The following is a 19,748-nucleotide window of genomic DNA, read 5'->3' on the forward strand; positions in this document are numbered from 1 at the left end:
GTTAACAGCGCACTCCAGTCTCTATACCTTTAAGGCAGGCTCCTCCTCTCCGTCTCAGCTCTCGGAGGCTGGAACACAGGGGGAGGAGGGGCAGGGGCACCCCCTTAGGTGTTTCATTTCCTAAGGAGGTCTCTAGTGCTGCTCTACTGAAAGAGGCAGGCAGGGCTCACGCCCTCAGCCTGGGGATGCATCGCAGAGAAGAGAGGGACAATACAAAATACATAAATACATGCAAAACAGACTGGCCAGTGCTACTCACCAAACCGACAGCAGCCACAGCAAAATAACAAATGCCGGCCGCGTGGGCCGTGGGAAGCAGCAAGCGGGGGGCTGCTGAAGCGAAGTGGGATCTCAGTGCACATCTCAAATCAAGGTAAACCCACACTCTTAGCCCCACCGCCCCCTCGTCCCAAATCGAAAAAGGGATAAGACTTTTGTAAGTGACTGGGAGGAAAAAGCCTGTGGTTTTTCTGTGCACAGGGAAATCTGAGAGATCAAAGTTTTGCATCAAATCAGGGAGGCTGTATTTGGAGGGGAGGGAGCAGGAAAAAGTGAAGCCTATTTACAAGGGGCAATCTCGAAAACCTGAATAAACATGCACTTTGTTTCCCTGTTAGCCTTTGCTGGAAGAGTGTCAGACTTGGGACCAGTGTCGATTAGTCCGGCAAGTGAATGATGAGGTGAGGAGAACGCTTTCATTTTGCAGCTCTTAATTATTCGTGTTTACTGTTTTCTCCTCTCACCTCTGTCCTTGCAAAGCTGCCTCCTGCCAGGTTTCCCACCTGATCCCTTCTTCCTGTGTTACTTTAAAATAATTAATGTTTATAAAAGGAGAATATAAACGTGTTTATAAATATCTAAGGTGTGTTATTATTTATTAAATAATAACTACCTGGTCATTTAAAACATGCGTTGCTGTTCAGGAACAACAGTTGAGTGGGTGGCTGAAAATAAATCTGTTGTTTGAACCCAGGTTGTAAGAAATAGAGAATAGAGATTTTCCTTAGGATTTTTGCACACCAATGATAACTTTCCACTTGGCATCAACCATGCTTTCTTTTTGCTAAAAAACTTAAGCTGAACAAAGCTTGTTTAAATGGAGAGCAAAAAGGAAAATATGCTGCATAAGATGAAGGGAAAAAAACCCTCTTTGACTATGCAAACGTGTCTAACTGGATTACTTAAGAGCATGTCATTCTAGACTGGAAAAGTGTTCTTTTTTTTTTTTTTTTCCAATGAAGCAATGGAAAAATATGTCTTCAATCTGTTTATAGTTTCTTACTCATGCTGCGTAGCTGCACTCAGGTCGCATCTTCCTCTTAAAAAAGCACTATGGTTTTGAACTGCAGGTCACAAAATGGATTCAAGTAAACCAGAGAGCCAGAAAAAGGAGCAAAAGGAAACGAAGGCAGGATGAAGTGGCTTTCCAAAAGGTATGGGTTCCTGATGTGCATTTATGTGATGGAATAAAAGGAAGCACATCCTAAACATTTTCAAGGGACACGCTTTAAAACATTCAAAGAACAATATTCTTCTACTATGCTGACTACACAGAAAAGAACCCCATGAATTGATAAAGTTTGAATGTCTGTGTGTTTGCTATGTAGAGAAACTACATTCATATTTAATAAAGAGAGCGAAAGGCATTTTGAGGAAGAAAGATAAGAACACTTTACTTAGAAAATGCTATAGTACTTGAAAGGTTATCGACAGTTACTGTAACATTTATTTGTCAATGAAAAGACATATTAAACTACAATTAACTGAAAAATATTGTTTTTCTCTCTTGAGAGCAGGTTAACCAAAAATGTAGTGGGTGTTAGTGGGCAATTAGACAAATACAAGATGTACAGAAATAAATGTTATGACTACATTGCTGACACATTTTTTTTAATGTGTGGTTTGAAAGCGTCTTCCATTTGTAGTGGAGAGGGATTCCTGAAAACATGATTGCACTGGCTTGGTGTTTACTCCTAAAAATTCTTTACAAAAGGATGGGTTGTTTTGTTTTTGTTTTGTTAACTTAGTATAGTCTAAATTAATTCCAAAGATTCTTAACCCTGTGATTTTGGGTAAATAATTTTGCTGTAAGGCTACTATAATTTTAAACATTTAATTTACAGTGTAGCAAGATAAGTAACAAGCTGACTTTTCTATTCGATAGCTCTTCTTTGCTGTTTTTTTTAAATTGCTATCTAGAACACAAAGCAATAATGAATAAAAATTCATTGAGAAATGAGTAACCAGAACCAGGAAAAATGTTTTTTTTCTCACTTTGGATTTATTGTCTGTTTTTTGTTTTAATATTATTTTAAAATCCTTGTTAGCTTTCAAGGATTAAAATAGTAGTATGTTATTTTGCTTCTTCTACAATGCTTCTAGAATGTATGATGAATCATTGCTGATTCTGTAGCCAAATTCTTGTTGATAGCATGACTGCCAACTACTGGGATGTGTTGCCTTAGTATGGGCATTGCAGTATTTGACAAATGTCTGCAAAGTACATTATTGTGTGTGGGTGATATACCAGCTTCATGGTGAACTAAAGGATGCAATTTGTTCATTTCAAAATGAATTGGAGAAAAATGAATAAATTAATGTATTTTGTAACTGGGGATTCACTATATAGTAAAGGAATCATGCATGCATTTGTATGGATTAGTCTGTGAACCTATAATTTACAAGCTTCTGATCTAAAAGGAAATATCAATAAGTTCTACCAAATATTTAATTTCCTATCATACTGCACATTTACATGAGAGAGGGGTGTGTGTGTGTGTGGGGGGGTGGGTGTATGTATATGTGGGTGTGTGTAATTTTTTTATATATATATATAAAATGAAAAAGATTTGCATATTTAGAGTGGTTTTGTGTGTTCCAGGTATGATGGAGGTTTACACGACGCTAGTGACTTTTTATGAGAGTAAAAAGTTATAAAATGATGTGAAAGTACTACCTTGAGCAAAACCATGTTTTCCAGGTAGAATTAGGCCTGGTCTATGCACAAATTTTACACTGCTATAACAATTTTGATTAGGGATGTGGGGTGTTGGGTTTTTTTAAACCAAAATAGTAAAACTGATACAAATCCTAGCAGGACACAGATATATCTGTATAAATGAAACTACAGGAATAAGCTTTATCAGTATAAACACATTTATATCACTATAGTTCCATTAACACAAGGGAGCTTGTCCTGGTTTAACAATACTTATGTAGTTAAGCAGTACAGCAATTGTGTGAAAACAAGCCCTTATGAATGCAAGAAGTGCTGTATAAAAATCAAGCACCACTCTAAAATAGTAGATGTAAAAATAATCCAGAGAATTGCTAGTTTTGTTTTGTTTTTGAATGGTCATTGTAAGTAAAAGAGAATTGACATTTGAAACAAAAGTAATTGGAAATGTATACACTCTCTTCCTATGGACATAAATATTAGTGATTCCTGGACCATCCCTCCCATGGCCAGCAGAGTTAGCATACTCAGTCCCAAGAGAAGGAAAGAAGTGTTTTCAGTGACCCTCTGTTTGATGCAAGAACAGCCTCCACAAGGCCTAGAAGGTGGAGTCCCATCTACTTTTCAGCCAGAATGGTAGTGGCTGCAAGGTTGAACATTGAGTTGAGGCTGGGAACTTAAAGAGGACAAAAAGGGTTTCTTTGAGACTCTGGTCCCAGCTACACTATGTTAAGGAACTGAGTTTAAACTTGGTTCAAGCTAAAATAGTTTCCCACAAAATTTGGCCAAACTATATTAAAACCGTGTTCTAGACTTTTGGCTGCGTCAATGCTGGCAGGCCAAACCATATTAGAAACAGTTTCAAATGAGTTTAAGTAATATTTCCTACCATGGGTAAAAGTTCAGTATAGAGGGCGGGAGCCTTGAAGAAAGATAGGAGTGTAATGAGCCTGGAATGGAGGAGGGAAATGAGGAGAAGGGCTCTGAATACTGGCTGGGTTATGTATGTGTCACATGTGTAGTTAAAACAGTTACTGAATGTATTTCACCAGAGCTTGAAAATGAATACATATTGATCTTGCATATCTGTCAGAGCATACAACTAAACTTTTTAATGTAACTTCTAAACTTTTAATTCTATGCTGTCTGACTGTCCCCTGCCCGTCACTTTCATTTCTTATAATTGTAATAGGATAATCACATTTCCTCTACTGGATGAGTAGCTTTATCGTTACCAACCCATATATGACATCACAAAATCAAAGCAGCTGCTCGTTCTTATGGTCTTTGTAGAATAAGGGAAAAAGAAAAGTTGTGGAGTTGTTGAAAACTGGCAGTGAGTTGCAGTAATTAGGCACCAAGCTGCATTTTAAAGAGTTAAGTTTTCAGGCTATAAATATTTTTAAATGAATGTTTGAAGATAACAAATGCTGAATATGGGCTGTAGAAACTAGTAGTGCTAACTGCAATTAAGTGGACTGCAAAACAGTGGGGAAGCTCATCTACCACTGTGGATCTGCTCTCCACAGTGGAGCAGCTCACAATGGATCAAGGCAACATAACGAGTTACCCTAGGTGAGAGCCAGCTCCCAGAGTAATAATTAAAAGTTCTCTCTTTCCCCCCTCCCACCACACCTTCTTGTACTATCTTAGGGTATGTCTACACTGGAAACTTCAAAGTGCTGCTGCAGGAACGCTCCCACAGCAGCGCTTTGAAGTGCGAGTGTGGTCGCGCACGAGCGCTGGGGGGAGAGCTCTCCCAGCGCTCCTAGTAATCCACTTCCACGAAGGGATTATCTCCGAGCGCTGGGAGCACGGCTGCCAGCGCTCAGAGCCTGTCTACACTAGCACTTTAAAGCGCTCAGACTTGCTGCGCTCAGGGGGGTGATTTTTCACACCCCTGACCCAGCAAGTTAGGGCGCTATAAAATGTAAGCGAAGACAAGCCCTTAATGTTACATTTCATTGGTTTTCCTCACGCACTTCTTGCAGCCTTTTTGTTTTCCTCTTGTTCTTGCTCTTCTCTTTGCTCAGAGACCCTTTTGTCTAATGTTTTACCATTTGTGCAATATTTTCACCTCCTCTAGTTCTTTTTTATCCTCTTTATATCTTTTCTCTCATCTTTTTCTCTTCTTCCTTTTCAGTGTCCTGTACCACTTTTTATATTTTTTCCCATTTACTTTTGGTACCCTTTTTATGTCTCGTCTTGAGTTCTTTGCCTTTCTCCCCTTTTTCCCCTATCAGTGCTAGTCCTTTGCCACTCCCCTTTGATCCTGTGATGTCCTCCTCCTTCATGTTCAGTTTCCTCCTCCTACCTGTTCTGACATCCCCCCCACCCCCTCATTAGATCTGACTATTTTGCTGTCTCTTATTCTAATCTGCAATGGAGCAGATCCAGCAGATTAGTACAGGCATGTGCACAGCAGAGCAATATTTTCATGGGAAAGTGGTGGGATGAAAAAAGGAGAGTGAGACAGGACTCCAAAAAAAAAAAGTTGATAATTAGTTAATATTGTAATGTGCTTTGAATGTGAAAAGTCTGATGGAAGTGATAAATATTATTATTTTGGGCTGTGCCTATTTAGAGAAGTCCATTACTCTTGCCAATTTTAAGTACTACACAGAAGAAAACAGCATTGTAGTCAGACTAGTAGTGTCATCATATGCATGTGATCTGCATTTACAGGGGAGTTGAAAGGGAAAAATACTCTTTATTAGTAGGCTAGTTAAATTCTGCATGTGCATTGCCCCTAAATTTCAGCATCAGTGGTGCCACTGTTATCTGGAGTTCAATATTGAAAATGAAGTATGTAAACTCCTTTTGGAAAGCAGTGAACATCTTATGAGTAGTAGAATCAGTGCACTAAAATGGAGTAAATAAGCAATGATTTTTGAAGGGCACTGAAATAAAAATATATACATTTACAATATATAAAGGAGGCTTAATTATCCCAATTGTCTAAGTTGAGTTTCCCTTGTTTTTTCATAGTGTTTTTAGTTTTTCTTCTGTTGAGAGTGAGGGATAAGTCAACTTTTGCAAAATAATTTCAGCTGTTTTCTGATAAATCCTTGTTTTCATCTGTGTAAAGCAATTCCTGCTGGTTACTAAATACATTACTGTCTTTTATTTTTTTGTTATTTTTATTTTATTAATCTTTCATTCTCTTTTTGCTCTAATAATGATCAGCAACATTCCAAACCCTGATGATAATCTGAGCAAAACTGACTATGTTGAAGCAGTTGGTTACATTTCTAATAAATGCAAAACCCGAATATGTGCTGATGGTGATAACCGCTGTAGTTTTCTCATCCTTTACTCAATTTTGCATTTGTTGTTAATGGCTGAAAGAGAAGAAATGAGTCCCTTAACTGTTTTAATATATGAGTTGTGGTTTTAAGTTTTTAAGTACAAAAGGGTTACAAAACCTCACAAATAAAACAAAAATGTGTTGAAAGAGTCACAATATCACTAAAGCATTTACTAAGGATGACGTATATATTTGTGTGTCATTTTCTCTCTCAACACACACACAAATATATATAAAATCCTCATTATTAAATAGTGTATGTGTATGTCTATAGTCATAAAGTGTTTAATGTTAAGTATCTTAATTGAATCCACAAAACCAAGAAGTTCAGAATTAAGGCTGAAATTCTGCTCTGAACTTGGATACCCATTCAGTCCCATTAATCCCCTCCCCGCATCCCCCTGAAAAAGTTTGTAAAGAACTTACACAGTGGACTCCACAGAATTCTCAGTGTATCAATTCAGAAGAAATGACACCATACCAAATTATGCCATTATTACAGAACCCTGCAGGATCTGCAAAGATTAGCAGGCTTTCATTGATTACGTACAATATTTCATTCCCTAGCCAAACAGAGAAAGATAACTCAGTTGTGAGATTTCTGCAATACCTCATACTCGTTAATTGTGTTACAGCGAATGCTGTGAAGATGCTTTTACGTATCAGTTTTCCAGCATAGTCGTAACCTAATGTGTATATCTATATTTCTCTGTACTACACATGCATGGATGTAATTACTGCACATTAAAATTGAATATTTTGGCATTTAACTTCCCATCTTGCTAAAAAATACTAATTTTAATGGCCTTGTTTGCAAAATTTAGTTTTAAAAGATAATTTTTTTGGAATTATAATAAAGACAATCAAAATAGCCTTCTGCTTCTTTACAGTGACTCTAATAGCATCAAAATGGGCAAGAAGATACCATGTGGTTATATACGTATTTTTTAATTTGAATAAAATTATTGATGGAGCCATAATAAAAAGCGAGCCTGATTCTGACCTCAGTTGCACCTTACGTGGAATAGTGTTGATATCAGAAGGTATTAGTTTCTCTTTTAATAGTGGACCTTGTTAGTGTCTAAGCATGATCACATAGGATAAACCAGGTGTCACATTAATTTTCATAGACATCTTAATTATTATTGATGATGTCAGAGAGTGAATAATTCCCACTAGCCACATTTTTGGAGCGTTGAAAACAACTCTTGACTGTGCGCATGATGCAGTAGTTCCCCTTCCCAGTCTGAGATGACCATTACTAAATTAAAAAGAAGAACAGGAGTACTTGTGGCACCTTAGAGACTAACAAATTTATTAGAGCATAAGCTTTCGTGGACTACAGCCCACTTCTTCGGATGCATCCGAAGAAGTGGGCTGTAGTCCACGAAAGCTTATGCTCTAATAAATTTGTTAGTCTCTAAGGTGCCACAAGTACTCCTGTTCTTCTTTTTGCGGATACAGACTAACACGGCTGTTACTCTGAAACTTGTCATTACTAAATTAGGAGAACACAAGCCAGAATGGCCATGTGTTGAAATAGTTTACAGATAATTACATCCCTGGTAATTACAGCAATTCGTTGCCAACAGTCATCCCTCCTGTGCAGTGAAAGATTAAGGTCACTTTAATGTAAAACACAAGGTTTGTGTAGTTAACCTCTAAAATGGCTTTTTTTTTATTTATTTCATTTATAGAAGAAATTAGTTGCACTTTTGTGGCAGAACACTTTATTTGGCAACAATTCTCACTGGAGGTATTTTAATTAGCTAATATTTGTGTACATTATCATATGATACTAATAGGATCCATTATTTTAGTAGCACCCACTAATGTCACTATAGCTTAAGGTCTGTCATTATTTCTATTTATAAATCATTGTTTAAGGTAGCTGATACTTGTTACATATTAGCAATCTACATATTAGCCCAGCCTTTGTCTTTTATGAAAGGTGGAAGGAGAAAATGTGGAAAAAACATTTGTTCTTTCCAAAATGTAGAAGAAGAAAAAGCATTTGACTGCTTTTAGTGCCTTTGAAGCAGGGTGGATTTGATTTAAATCACTAGTCAGGAAGACTCAATTTAATCATGGATTTCTACATAAAAGTACATTCTTGTTGGTTGTTAAAATTACAACCTTAATACATATTCTTCACAACTCAGAGATAGATGTAGGTTTCATTTTTAGAAGGTACACAGTATACATTTTTTAAGTGATTTATTTTGAAAACTTTTCAGATTAGTTGTACAGCTATATCAGAAAATGAATGATTGTTTGGTTATTTCATTTACCAAAGGTAATTGAAGCAGATATTTATGAAGTCATTGGGAGGTGAACTGTCTCCAGTTCAACAGGTTAATCATTAATATTTGGAGGATTTTCTTGCCATGCTGTATTAGGCGGAGAACATCACCAGACAGACTTTTAAATTGTTTTATTTAACTAAAACAGCAACGTTATGAATTCTGGATTTTTGTCTTCAACAGCAAACATATAATATTATAACAAAACAAGCATATGAATTTTTGAATTTAGTTAAACGTTCAAGTTTTTAAAAATCAGGTTTGTTTTTGTTAAAATTGTTTTTAACTAAAATAGTTAAATAAAATATTTAAAAAAACAAACAAAAATTAAATCGACTGTCAGCCAGGTCAACATGAGAAACTTAAAATATTGGTTTCTGCAGCTAACGCAGTTGTCTTCACCTTCATTTTTCTGTTTGTTCATAATCTAGAAAAGAAAAACAAGCTTTCCCGCTTTTTCAGGTCCCAAACGATTTCTCAATTTGGAATGAAATAGTCCAAAGGAAGAAAATATTCTTTCTGCACCGGCAGAAGAAGCTATTGCTGTTAAAAGTGAGATTATCACTTCAACAGTCTCTGAATCCAAGTGCTTAAGTGACTTCTACGAGTTCACTGGTGTGACTTTCTTTAAAACATCATCAGCAAACATATATTTCTTGAATGGTTCACCCTTAGCTCTGAAGTTTATTATAGTTGGCATTATGGAAGGATGATTGCTGGATGTCCATGTCATTGCCAACTCCTCTTCTTCAGCAGTTAAGGTTTGACCCTGGTACCGAGTATTCAGAATATTTGCAAGAACAGGAGCTGGAGATAGTGCTTGTCCCATTCATTTTTTTTAATGCTTGTAATTTACCTCTGTCATTGCATATTTCTCTTTTTAAGATCTCACTCAGTTCCTTCCAAATTTCAACAGCGTCAGCAATAAAACAGCTATTTCCCTGCATTTTGTTCAAGGCTACAGAAATAGGCTTCAGCGTGTGTTCAACGTTTCTCTTAAGCCCAATTTTGGGAACTTTGGCTGTGACAGTGCCATCTATTTCTTCATGATTTTGTTCACAAACTGTCATCAAATTAGGCCAGTTCTTGATATAGTGCTCAAAACAGTCCATTACTGAGTTCCACCGCACATCTTGTGGGAGAGTTAGCTTGGTTCCTCCCACTTTTTTCAGAGCAGCTGCTGCAAAGTGGTTGTTACGGAAGTATTTTGCAATTTCAACAACATTAGCCTTTATTTCTGGAACAGTGAAGTCTTTGGCTAGGAGGTGCATCAAATGAACACTTCAACCATATGTTATTAGCTTGGGAGACTCTTCCAAATTTCTTCTCATCTTGGATACATTTGCAGCATGGTCTGTGACCAAGCTGCGTACTAGACATTTATATTTTTTTTCACAGTTTGTTATAGCTTTTACTGCTCCTTCTTTACGTATTCTGCTATGTGTGCATTTCTTGATGTATGAATTGTTTCTGTAAGGAAGACATTCCTTCTGTCGTCACACAAGCACATACAACAGGATCATTGTGGACATTGCTCCACCCATCAAGACTCAGGTTAACAATTTCACCCTCTAGACCTTTTGCACACTGCTCAATTTCTCTTTTATACACTTTATCCAGCAACTTTCCTGCGACATCTGCTTTGTTGGGTGGACTGTATCCTGGTCTTAATGATGGAACCATATTAATGAAGTTTGGGTTCTCACTCATATGGAAAGGAGAGTTATTGCATAAAGAAACTGGGCAATTTTTTCATCAATTACCTCTTTTTGTGATCTGCTGGTTCTTATCACAGACTTATCTATGGTTGTTTCTGGATGATGGAGATTTTTTTTTTCTTTTTGCTACAGGTGATATACTGTGACTATGTGAGACTGAAACACTATCATTGACAGATAACTCCAAAACTATAGAAAATGATGGTGACCTTGAAGGTTGATAGTTTTCAGAATCCTATATGTTGAGGATGGATTACCCTAAACAAAATAAGTCAATACAGTTATTTAATTATTATTACCATACTGGTCATTTAGTATTACTCATTGCATTCACTGACACTCAGTACTACTTTAAAGGTGAAATAGTAAAAGGAAGATCTGCCTATTTCAACTATTTATTTTTTATCACAACTGCATCCAAAATGATAGTACCATAGAGTAACAACTATATTTTTTGCTCAAACGTGAGAATTCAAGAATAGTCCAGAAGGAAGACAGGCAGTCCTTAAGAAAAGAATGAAATAAAAAGTTTACCAACCTGAAGATCTTGCATGTTCAGACATTTTCCTTTCATCATCTTCAATGCAGCTTCCTCCTGAGAAGGAACACGTCTCATGATGTTGTTTCATATGGGCAAACAGACCTTGCATTTCTTTGTTGCACTATTTGCATTTTGCATAAATGCCTGTCTTACCCACAGGTAGGGAAATTTCATTAAAATATTCCCAAACTGGGTCTCTTTTATGGCCTGCTGCCATTATAGGTTTTCCCTTCTAGTGAGAGAATGGTATGGTAGATCTCAAATCAATGAAGGCTACACTCAGAAAGACCTCAAGACTTCTGGAATATGCTGCTCAAACAGTTTCACTTTTGTTTTGATGCCAGTCCCTCCCTTCTCACATTTATCTCCAGACTTTTTCTCCTTGTCCGCCCCCAACACTGAACTTTTTGAAACTTTTCACTTTTAGAGAGAGGTATGGAATCGACTATGTGTACACAAATGTGCAGAGGGACAATAGGATTGAGGTCTGTTATTTCTCGCCTTTATATATTATTTATTTATTTAAAACCATTTTTGCTGTTAACAAGCATGTTATCTCTGGGGAGACATCTCCACAGTTTGAGAACTGCAAAGCTAAGCATCTCTGATGGTATCTTCCAGACTGAGCACTGAGTCCCATTGGGTAGATAGAAAGATTAACCTAAATAATCTATACAGAAGCCCCTGGAATCCTATAAGATTGGGTCCCTAATCCATGAATTATTGGAACTCCATTTATAAAACTTTTCTTAAACATTACATGAATATATTGTCTCATACTGTAGAATTAGAATTTATAGTCCCTATTCCATGATGAGATATCTTTGAGCTATAATGTATCTTACTTAAAACTATCTTTAGATAAAATGCTTTTTGAAGAAGAAAACCTATCAAAAATCCGATTTTTTTTTTAAATCATTTATTTTTATCCACCCTGCTTCCAAGTGTTTCCTTTCCCTCTAGTATTTATATAATTAATTCTGAGTAGAAATTTAGTGAGCCTGGGGTCTAGAAGGAAAACTGTTACTTTTGGTGTATTTTAGAAACTAGAATGACATACTTATTACATTTGGAAAACATTGGGTGAGCTGCATTCTCACACTCCATAATTTTTCTTCCCCCAAAACTTCATAAGAAGTTTTAGAATGCAGACTCATGCATGGCAGTTGAATAATCCACATGATTTAAATGTCCCTGGGTTCTTACTCATGTGATTGAATGTAATGACTCCAAAGGAGTCTTAATGGTCTGCTGGCTCAAAAATATGCTTTATTTCAGTATTATATTTAATACGTATTGTCAGAAATAGGCTTAACCTTTTTATGATTGTTTTTAGCTGTTGCCCTCATTCTCTGTCTGTCTCATCTGTTTATATTCTGTTCACATATTGTAAAAAATACATGTATAATAGTTTGGAAGGATGGATATTATTTTAAATGTATGAGCACAGAAGGCAGAGTACAAAGCTTTTAATAAAGACACTCAAAAGATTTTGGAAGTTCTTAAATCTGCCTTTTGATGGTTGTAGTCTTAGGAATAGACCATTATACCAAACATAACATGACAAAATATCATGGCGAAATACAAACTGTAAAAAAAAAAAATACTAGAGGAGAAGAAGAGGAATTAATTGTAAGAGAGATTAAAATAGTGCTCTTTGTTAGTGTATGCTGTGTATTAAACACACTGGGTCAAATTCTCAAATGTGGGTACCCAATTTTGTAATTTGGGCATACACTTTCCTCCACATATCTTGCTTTTGTTGATGCGGATTGTAGGATTGCTCAGATAGTCACCAGTTGCATCCACAATTATCCAGACTCTACATGTATATGAGCTGCTCACAAATTTTGTGTGCCTAGTAAAGGTTCCTGCATTTTAAAATTGAACCCCAGGTGTCTCAAAATTGTGCATGGAAAGCTGCAAATCTACTGGGGGAGGTTTTATCTTGATATTAATGAGTTCTTTGAACTAAAATTATGTGATGTCACCAGAGCACTTCACAGCTGCCTTATGTGGGTGCAAGTTTTCTTTTACGTTTACTGTTAAGCAAAGTCCTGACCCTGCAATGAGCTCCTCCCAGACAGACTTGATGTCCTTGCAGAACTCTTTACAAGATCAGGACCTAAAATATGACTGTTTTTGTTCTCTGCTTTTGATGGGGAAAACCACTGGAAGTGGTAATTTTGTACCTCTTGATAAAAAGGTACAAGAATTTGTTTTTATTTGTGCTCACTGTACTTCTGGGTATGATGTAATATACTCTTAAATCTCTTATTTAGTGGTGTTCCAGTTTACAATACTTTGAATTTTCACAGAAAGTGTTTTAAATTATATATTTTTTTATTTATGAATTGTGTCCTTCCATATGGCTCAGAGCACATATGCAAAATATGGTAAACACACACAGACTCATACAATGCCATGCCTTTCAGTTGTGGACATAAAAAAACTTTCATTACAATCAGTTCCTCCCAATCTTCTTAGACAAATGTCTGGGAAAAGAGGGGCTTTGCACTGAGCCCAGAAGGCCAGTGAACTTGTTGCTCATGCTTTCTCATCCATATTGCAAAAGGAAATGAAGTCAAGCTACAAAGTTTTAAACATTTCCATGTTTGAGATCCTGTTTGTTTTCAAAGAAATGATGACTAACTCATTTGCAATATATGTCTTCTTGTTTTTGTTAAAATTCAAGAGATTTCTCTACATTTTGCCTGGATTTCTGAGGAAGCCAGTGGAGCTACTAACCTGCTTAAAGTTAGGTATAGGTTTAAGTGTTTAGCTGAATCAGGGCCTTCATTATCTATCCTCAAGGCCCTGTTTATAAGCCACCATTTTTCTGATTAAAGATGAGATTTGGCTTCCCCTAATTACCTGGAGATGTCTCTACTGAGAAATGTGAAATGTTTTTTTTATCCCACAGCACAGATAAAACCATTGGGTAGGACAAGGAGGGGCATATCTTTTCCTTCTATCTTGTTGATGTCTCCCTCATCATAGTTGTTGGAGTCGTATATTTCCACTCCTGGATCTCCCAGGACTTGTATGTTTCTGCTGTCTTAGCAGTTCTTCCTCATGGAGTCTGAGCAGGCTCTCTCTTCGCAACTCCTGCTAGTTTAGGGAGCATGAAACCAAAGAAGTGGAATTAAATACAGATTTCCTGCGGGTACCCAGAAAGCTTAATATGAACAATTTTCAGTATAGTTAGTACAGTAGAACCTCAGACTTACGAACACCAGAGTTACGAACTGACCAGTCAACCACACACCTCATTTGGAACCGGAGGTACACAATAAGGCAGTAGCAGAGACCAAAAAAAAAAAAAAAAGGGGGGGGGGCAAATACAGTACAGCACAGTGTTAAATATAAACTACTAAAAAAAAGGGGGGGGGGAAGCATTTTTCTTCTGCATAGTAAAGTTTCAAAGCTGTATTAAGTCAATGTTCAGTTGTAAACTTTTGAAAGAACAACCATAATATTTTGTTCAGAGTTATAAACATTTCAGAGTTGTGAACAACCTCCATTTCCGAGGTGTTCGTAACTCTGAGGTTCTACTGTAAATAATTTGCAGATAATTATTTAACAGATTTAGCGTCTTTTGTTCATGGAATGTCTGTGAAATCACATTTTCCTTGAACATGTTAGTTATTCTAACTAACTTGACAATTTTTTTCCATTTTTATTAAACTTTATGGACTGATTACAAACAATGTTTGATACTCAGCTATTGAAAAATCAAGCTTTGTTGGTTAGTTGTACTTGGTTACATAAGTCACATGCCAGTTTCTGTTTCCTGATTGGATGAGTATAACTGCCTTATATAATTAAAAGGAAGACATCAGGAAGCTGCTTGGGCTTTGACTCTCAGTGAGTCAAATGTGAATTTTAGAATGTTTGAATTTTCTTCCTTTCTGGACCAGAGAAATTTTGCACAGGGCATAATTCCTAGGAAAAGTAGGCTACTAGGTACAGAGTTCCATATAAAATATACCACTTCCAGTACAAATACTCAAATTCATGAGCTTAACATTCATTTTCCGCAATAATTCATGCATATAAAACTTGAATGTTCACAGACCGCAGAGAGCGGTGAGCTTGGCTGAAGTGAATTTGTCTTTAACTGTGAACAAATACAGAAAGTGTATTTTGCAGTAATTGCTCAAGTATTTATTATACCATACTCTTGTTGTAATACAGAATGTTCTCTTACTTGATGGTATCTATTATAAAGTTGCTCAGGGAATTATAACATTTAATCTGCTTCTAAAGCAAATTTTATTCCTCACTCGTTGATCAATAGTGGGGGAGAACCACTGGATCATGACAAAATGCATTTCCATATCAAGTGTGCTGCTTCTAGTTTTATGTCAACAATGACCATCATCAAATTATTAAAATAAATCAAGAATCTTCCTGACTTTTCAGTATAGCATATAATATATAGTAGTACTGTGATTCATTGTATCTTTTAATACAATAATACCTTGCATTTCCTTAAAGGCTTCAATGGGATCACAAAGCATATATCTATCTAAGGTACTTACATGGCCTGCATTAGTGTCTTACAATCATTTAACATACTTTCCCCTCACAATACCCTTGAAAATAGGGAATTACTATTATCCTAGTTTTACAGAAGGGGAACTGAGGCACAGAGAGATTAAGGGTATGACTACACTGGAATGTCAGCCCAGGGTTGTTAGAACTCAGGTTAGCAGACCTTGGCTTGAGCATCTACACTCATTTGTAACCTCGGGTTAGGAACTGTTGAATCCTGGGTCCCAACCTGGGAGTCTAGCATCTACACTGCATTATGTGAGCCTGAGTCCAGTCAGCCATATTCCAGACTTCCTAGCACCCTCCCAAAATGTGGCTGCTCTAGCCTTTTGTTTGTGGTACAATGTAGGAAAATTTGACTGTCCACCAAACTTGCCTGTCCAGAGGACAAAGAAAGTCAGTCCATGGTATTGTGGGATACTTATGACAGACTTCCAGAGCATGAGTCCAGTGTGGCTATGTCACGGAGTCACCGGGGCGATGCTCTGGAACAACTCCATATGAAGCCAGGCAGGACTCTGGGGGAGCATGCCTCCTCTCTCTGAGTGTACTGTCGCCAGGGCAAGAAGCTTACACAGCTTCGACCTTCTTGGGTTTGATCTTGGAGCATTCATCATCCCCTTCCACACCGTGCACTTCCCACAGCGAGTCCACCCTGGTGGGGCTCGTGGGGAAGCAAGAGGGCCCTGCACCCCAGCTCCGCAGTCAGCAGTGACTCTCAGTGAGCCAGTAAAGCAGTAGGTTTATTAGTCGACAGGAACACAGAACTTGTTAGCACAGAAACCAGTGACTTTCAGCCAAGTGCATCTTGGAGAGTCCTGGGCCAGATGCCCTGGACTCCCCCTCTTCCAGTCCCTCCAAGCAGACGCCTACTTCTAGTGACCTGACCTCAGACATGCCTGTTGCTACTCCTCCTTGTTGTCTTTGTCTTGCTTCCCGGGCAAAGAGTCACCTGGTTGTCACCTGGTTGCATCCCCCTCCTGGGTCTCAGGTTACGAAGGGCACCGTTCATAGCATACATGCAGGCAGCTGGAGCAGCCTCATCTGCCCCAGAGGTCTCAGCCAAAGTCTCACACCCCTATTCCCACCACCGAGGTATTAGTGCAGCACACAGGGAAACCGAGGCGCACACAGTATTCATGCAAAACAGTAAGACTCTCACATAGGCTCATGTACAACATAACAAGGGAAAATCCCCACTTCGTCACAAGCTGAATCTGCACTGCAAAGCTAAAGGTCTTGAATCCTAGGTCCCGGCTTGACTCAGGCTCAAGCCCTCCACCCCATGGGGTTCTGATACCCTGGGTCCGAGCCCTGGGTAAGTGCGATTCCTGTGTAGACGGAAGAAGAGTTAGGTTTGAGCCCGAGTTCGAACCCTGGGTTTACGCTGGTGTAGACATACCCTAAGTGACTTACCCATAGTCACATAGGAAGCCTGTGGTAGAGCAAGAATCCAGGTCTCTCAAGTCTGAGGCAAGTGACCTAACCCCTGGATCATGCTTTCTCTCCTATTTTGTTCCACACATTAATGAATTAAGCTACAGAACGCCCCAGTGAGGTAGGTAATGGTTATGAATTCAGCTTTACAACTGGAGACACTGAGGCACAGAGTGATAGAATGATTTGCCCAAAGTCACACAGTGAGTCTGTTGCAAATCTAGGAATTGAAGCCAGATGCCTTGGCTCCCAGTCTTGTGATCATCCTTTCCCATCAGTAGAATGTACTATACAATAAAATGTACACGGTATAGCATAATAGTTGACAAACTTGGCTTGAGAGGAGGGAAATGGTCAGTACTTATGCCACAATGATAATATAATTTTTTTTTTTTTTTTTTTTTAATGGAGATATCCTATCTCCTAGAACTGGAAGGGACCTTGAAAGGTCATTGAGTCCAGCCCCCTGCCTTTTTTATTAGCAGGACCAAGTACTGATTTTGCCCCAGATCCCTAAGTGGCCCCCTCAAGGATTGAACTCACAACCCTGGGTTTAGCAGGCCAATGCTCAAACCACTGAGCTATCCCTCCCCCCATAAAACATACTTACCTTTTATTTATTGAGTTTGATTGGTAATTTTGGCTATAAGGGTTGAAGATAGGCTGTTGTATTAATACATATTTTTGTCCAAAGAATCTAAAGGACTGGATGGGCATTTCTGTTATTTGTAGTAGAAATTGAAATAAATAATACATGTTGGAATGTAAATAGTTTTAATATTAAAATTGCCAGGTGTAGTGGAGTTTGATGTTGTGGATGGGAATGAGTCCAAAAAGAACCAGAAATATCTAAGTGCATATGAATGGATTGGGGCTGGGTGTAGAAGGAAGATGCAAGAGGAAGAGTCATGACATACAAAATAAGGGGTAGCTCAGGGAGGGAAGTATAGATATATTTTAATAATCCTGTACTCTATAAAATTATATACTTCTCCCAAGTAATGGCTTGTGTCTTACAAATACATAAAATAGAAATATACGTTTTGGGATTTTGGTAATGTGAATGTCTTTTGATTTTATGTAACTCCTTCCTCAGTTGATCTTGCAGCCTTACAGTAAGTTAGAGGCACATATTATTCCTTTTTTAAATCATCAGAGGGTTAAAATTAATCATAAGTAGCTGGTCAGGCTATTAGACTTCCTTTTAGTTTCCTCTGCAGTTTGTTAGGGACATAGAGAGGGCTGAAAACAAGCTTTTTTTTTTTTCTTTTTCTTTTTTCTTCCAGGGTGTCTTTCATATCTTGCACTTGTTTTCAATCAGTTATAGCCTGTGAGCATCCTGTATAGGAATTCGTTTGAAGTATGTTTTTTAAAAGGGAGGTTGTGTAATACCACTGACCTAGATGGCGTGTAGGCTGTAAGTCTTTTCATTTGTTTTCTCTCGTCCAAAGCATTGAGACAGGAAGCATTCTTAGAATTATTTTTAGATTTTTAAAAAGTCAGCCTTGATTTCCTCACGTAACAGTAATCCTTTGGTCAGCCCTAAAAGAAATAGTATTTACTTGGATTGCTCTTTGTATGGTGTACTATGCGTATATTTTTAGCTATATGGGGGAAGGGGGCGGTTTGTCTTTTGAGTAGTTATTGTATTACTTTATTTCAGTCCTGTCGCATTTCAGCTGGTATGGTATCAATCATCTTTCTCGTCCTGGGTCTAAATCAAACACAATATGTGGTTTGGACCATTGTAACTTGGGGGTAGGAGGGGGGATTATTGTTAAAGCCCCACATGACTTGCTTGTTCTGTAATCAAATATCATCTTCCCTGGAAACTGCATCTTGACATGGTGTGAAGAAATGTGTGTTCCAATGACCACAAAAGTTATGCCCGTTTGAGTTTTAATTGCTGTTAGGGCCAGACAGGTAAAAGGTAGGGATCAGACAAAAAGCAGTCCACTCGTCTTCCAAGTTGGGGTTGAGTGATAGGTAAATAACCTAGTCTCATAAAAAATAATAATAAAAAAATTTGTATAGATATCCTACAAGGTAGCCATTCCTGCAAACTGCATGATAGCCAGGAATGGGGGAGACTTCTTTGTTCCCTAATTGACGTGTGATGGTGCAGAAAGGATTCAGATTCAGAATCCTTCTCTGCATTTGTTACTTCACTTTTATTGTGGAGAAAGGATGGCCTAGAACAGGGGCGGGCAAACTTTTTGGCCTGAGGGCCACATCGGGTTTTGGAAATTGTATGGAGGGCCAGTTAGGGGAGGTTGTGCCTCCCCAAACAGCCAGGCATGGCCCAGCTCCCACCCCCTATCAGGGCCGGCTCCAGGCACCAGCTTACCAAGCAGGCGCTTGGGGCGGCCACTTCGGAGAGGGGCGGCACGTCCAGCTGTTCGGTGGCAATTCGGTGGTCAGTCCCTCCCTCGTGCTCAGAGCGAAGGATATCCTGCTGAATTGCCGCCGGAGATCGCGATCGCGGCTTTTTGTTTTTGTTTTGTTTGGCTGCTTGGGGCGGCCAAAACCCTGGAGCCGGCCCTGCCCCCTATCCATATCCTCCCCCCTCCCCCCCGCACTTCTCGCCCCCTGACATCCCTTCCCGGGACTCCTGCCCCATCCACCCCCCTGCTCCCTGGCCAACTCTGGAAACCCCGCCCCTGACTGCTCCCCGCTGCCCCATCCAACCCCTCCTCTCCTTCTTGACTACCCCCCCGGGACTCCTTCCCCCATTCAACCCCCCTATTCCCTGCCCTTGGACCACCCCCAACCCCTATTCACACCCCTGCCCCCTGACCACCACCCTGAACTCCCCAGCCCTCTATCCAACCCCCCCCACTCCCTGCCCCCTTACGGCGCTGCCTGGAGCACCGGTGGCTGGCGGCGCTACAGCGGCGCTGCCTGGAGCACCGGTGGCTGGCGGCGCTAC

General features: G+C 38.8%; 1 protein-coding gene across 3 annotated transcripts in view; it reads left to right on the top strand.

Moving 5' to 3' along the window:
- The window catches only part of AOPEP (aminopeptidase O (putative)), a 408,370-nt gene that overhangs the window by 225,937 nt on the left and 162,685 nt on the right, over nt 1-19,748 (top strand). For all 3 annotated transcript variants that reach the window (XM_054031546.1, XM_054031548.1, XM_054031547.1), the window contains exons 15-16: nt 618-680; nt 1,350-1,433. In XM_054031546.1, coding sequence (XP_053887521.1) covers nt 618-680; nt 1,350-1,433 — 147 coding nt within the window. The remainder of the gene's footprint in view (nt 1-617; nt 681-1,349; nt 1,434-19,748) is intronic.

The sequence above is a fragment of the Malaclemys terrapin genome, chromosome 6, assembly GCF_027887155.1.
Source record: "Malaclemys terrapin pileata isolate rMalTer1 chromosome 6, rMalTer1.hap1, whole genome shotgun sequence".
Classification (NCBI taxonomy): Eukaryota; Metazoa; Chordata; order Testudines; family Emydidae; genus Malaclemys; species Malaclemys terrapin.